This window comes from Cannabis sativa, chromosome X (assembly GCF_029168945.1).
Source record: "Cannabis sativa cultivar Pink pepper isolate KNU-18-1 chromosome X, ASM2916894v1, whole genome shotgun sequence".
Lineage (NCBI taxonomy): Eukaryota > Viridiplantae > Streptophyta > Magnoliopsida > Rosales > Cannabaceae > Cannabis > Cannabis sativa.
In genome coordinates this window covers 55,917,817-55,921,595 of record NC_083610.1, presented here as the reverse complement: position 1 = coordinate 55,921,595, position 3,779 = coordinate 55,917,817, and the positions used below count along the sequence as shown (strand labels likewise).

At 36.3% G+C, this 3,779-nt stretch overlaps 1 protein-coding gene across 1 annotated transcript; it reads left to right on the top strand.

The window, feature by feature from the left end:
- Positions 1 to 684: 684 nt before the first annotated feature.
- On the top strand, positions 685 to 2,408 carry LOC133032537 (uncharacterized). The gene is made up of 2 exons (XM_061106509.1): positions 685 to 1,761; positions 1,839 to 2,408. The coding sequence occupies exons 1-2, from the start codon at positions 716 to 718 to the stop codon at positions 2,266 to 2,268; spliced, it is 1,476 nt and encodes a 491-aa protein (XP_060962492.1). The 5' UTR covers positions 685 to 715; the 3' UTR covers positions 2,269 to 2,408.
- The last annotated feature ends 1,371 nt before the right edge of the window (positions 2,409 to 3,779 follow it).

Here is a 3,779-nt window from a genome sequence, read left to right as displayed (position 1 = left end):
GTAAGGAGAATAGGAAACTTATCCCCCCAAAAGTGATGTGGTACATGCCTTTGATTCCGCGACTGAAACGATTATATCGTAGTGCAAAATATTCTGAAAATTTGATTTGGCATGAGATCAAGAGAGTGAAAGATGGAAAACTCAGACATCCTGCAGATTCCCAAGCTTGGAAAAAAGTAAACTACATAAATCCTGAATTCAAATCTGAACCAAGACACATTCGTCTCGGTCTGTCTGCGGATGGAGTAAATCCACATAGATCTCTAAGTAGTCGTCATAGCTCATGGCCTGTCTTCCTAGTTATGTACAATCTTCCTCCCTGGTTAGTGATGAAGAGGAAATTTAACATGCTTTCTTTAATGATATCAGGCCCGCAACAACCTGGACATAATATCGATGTATATTTAGAACCATTGATTGACGATTTAATAGAATTGTATGAGAACGGTGTTCAGGTCTATGATGGTTTTAAAAAGAATTCTTTAATCTGAAAGCTGTGTTGTTGTGGACTGTCAGTGATTTCCCTGCTTATAGTAATTTATCAGGCTTAAGCACAAAAGGTTACGAAGGTTGTCCGATTTGTTGCACTAACACATCGGCTCGTCGCTTGGCAAATGGACACAAGATGTGTTATATGGGTCACAGACGGTACTTGCTTGCAAATCATCCTGGTAGACGGAAGAAGAAAGCATTCGATGGTACTGAAGAGGGTGATATGGCTCCTTTGCCACTGTCTGGGGAACAAATTCTCCAACAAGTTCAACTTGTAGATTTTAAGTATGGAAAGACGCAAAAAAATAAAAAAACTAATGGTTGTTTTCAAAGAAAGTCAATCTTCTTTCCTCTTCCATATTGGAAAAGTCTACTAGTTCGACATTGTTTGGATGTCATGCATATTGAAAAAAATGTGTGTGAGAGTATTATTGGTACCTTACTTGATATTCCCGGCAAAACTAAGGACGGTCTAAATAGTCGTTTAGATCTCGTTGAAATGGGTATACGACAATCTCTGGCACCTAAGAAGAAAGGTGAACGATTATATTTGCCTCCTGCTTGTTTCACTTTGTCCAAAAAAGAGAAACAAACAGTTTGCAAATCACTTGCAAATATGAAAGTACCCGATGGTTACTCGTCTAACATCAAAAACTTGGTGAATGAGACTGAATTGAAACTAATGGGTCTGAAATCACATGATTGTCATGCGTTAATGCAACATCTACTTCCAATTGCCATTAGATCAGTCTTGCCAAAAAATGTTCGAGAGTGTTTGACACATGTTTGCATTTTCTTTAATAGGCTGTGCGGGAAGGAATTAGAATTGGATAAGTTAGATGCATTACATAAACATGTAGTCAAAACATTGTGCAACCTGGAAAAGTTTTTTTCGTCATCTTTTTTCGACATCATGATCCATTTAATGGTTCATCTAGTGAGAGAAGCAAGGCCGTGTGGGCCGGTGTGGGCGAGATGGATGTATCCATTTGAAAGAAATATGAAGGTACTTAAAAGTTATGTGCGTAACCACTATCGGCCAGAAGCATGTATGGTTGAGTGCTACATATCTGAAGAGGCTGTGGAATTTTGTTCAGAGTACATGGCTGGAGTTGAGGCAATAGGAATTAGCAAACCAAGAACTGACCCAGATGATGTTGATAGAAGATTAAGGGGGAAAGGGACAATGGTGACAGTGTCCAAGCTTGAACTAGATCAAGCTCAATTAGTCGTGATGAACAATAACGCAGAGGTTCAACCATATATAACGTAGGTACCTTTTTTTTTTATTAACATTACTTAAGTCACGATGAACAATAACTTGATTTACCTTACTTGTTTTACAGTGACCATATGGAGCTGTTACAATCAATGGTTCCAAGAAATCAAAAAAATAAACAAAAATGGGTTGCAGACCAACATCGTCAAACTTTCATTGGGTGGTTAAGGAATACCATTATATCAAAGTTGAACGAACCGAATCATGGAGTATCTGATGTGTTGAGTCGTATTGCCCTTGGACCAACTTTTGCGGTTGCAAAGCATGAAGCGTACATTGTAAGGGGTAAATGTTTTCATACAAAGTCAAGAGATGATGCTCGAGAGGTTCAAAATAGTGGTATACGTATCGTCGCAGAAACTATGCACTTTGCAAGTGCAAAAGATAGAAACCCTATTTTAGGTACTATGACGTATTATGGGGTCATTGAAGAAATATGGGAGCTCAATTATTTTGCGTTCCGAATTACAACCGTTATGCTGCCGAAATTTCGGTAGAATTTGGATAAAATTTGATATATACATATATTATGTTCTGTTTTGTTTAGGGTCCACTCGCTCAACCGCCCTCAAGACGTGATGCGTCAAAGGGGAAAGCTCCGATGCTTTCTCCACAAGGCCGTGGTGCACGGGAAGATGACTTGTTCACGGAAAAGAAGATGGCGTTGATCCCTAATTCGCTAAAATGGATGATTCATGAATTCCTGAGGCTCAAAGATAAACGTGATATAATCACAATTCCTGTCCCCCAAGGATTCATTGCACCGCGTACCCAGATCACGTTATCTGGAGAGGATTTGCAGCTGGTTGCTACGTGTGACTACATCGGCAATCAGGGAATGCTGTTTGGAATGATGTATACTCTTCTTTAATCTAATTAACCTTATATCAAATTATAGTCAAATTATAGTCAAATTATTATAGGACACTAACACTTTTTTTGGCAGGCACATAGGGGAGAGCATCAACGGTCTGAGGAAAATTTTCAAGTTTTACGACCCAGAGCTTCTCGTAGTGCATGGGATCACCGATGAAGAAAAGAGTCAGTCGTTTGACGATGCGGCAAGACGATTGGCTAATTGGTTATCATTAATGAATAACAACCACCAAATGTTCTTTATTCCTTGGAATATCGGGTAAACTTTATTAAATTCTTTAGTGCTAATTGTTCATTTCTATATTATGACTTCAAATTATTTTTATACTATCTTACTTATATTCCAATATAATTTTCTAGGATGCATTGGACGCTAGTGGTGGTTACGCCAAGGAAAATTATTCATTTAAACCCTGTAAAAGGCTGCCCAATTCCCGAAGAAATAGAACAAATGATCGGAAGGTAATAATTTAATGACTTCTTATGTAACAAATTTAAATTAACTAACGAATTGAAATGCTAATATAATTTTCCAAAACAGGGCATTCATGTATATAGGGGACGCACATGAGTATCTTGGCCCGTGGCTAGGAATTTCACAAGCAAACTGTCCAAGACAACCTAAAAGCCAATAATGTAGTTTTTATGTTTTGAAATATATCAATGACATCGTCGCACGTGCAAACCCCAGCCGTTACATACAAGATCAAAAAGCTGTAAGTTTTAATTATTGATTATAGTATATATTTATTATAATAACAAATATATAATATACATATATATAAACTAATATAAATTTTTAATTTTTTTAACAGTTTGGGGGTAAGAAGCAATACGATCCAAAAACGGAATTGTTACCACTACAGCGAAAGTGGATAGAACAATTGATGGCGTTGATTCACGTTGACGATTGAGGTTGAAAGGCCCAAGAATTTTCCTTCATTATGTAATTTTTATAAGTTAACTTGTAGTTAGATTTGTAGTTAGATTTATTAACTTATTAATATTTTTGACTAATTTTACATTAGTGTTTGTGTAATATTTAATTACTTTTATGAAATGAAATTATGTATTTTATCCAAATTTAAATAATATTTAATTTACATTTTTAAAAATAAATTTTTAATTTAAA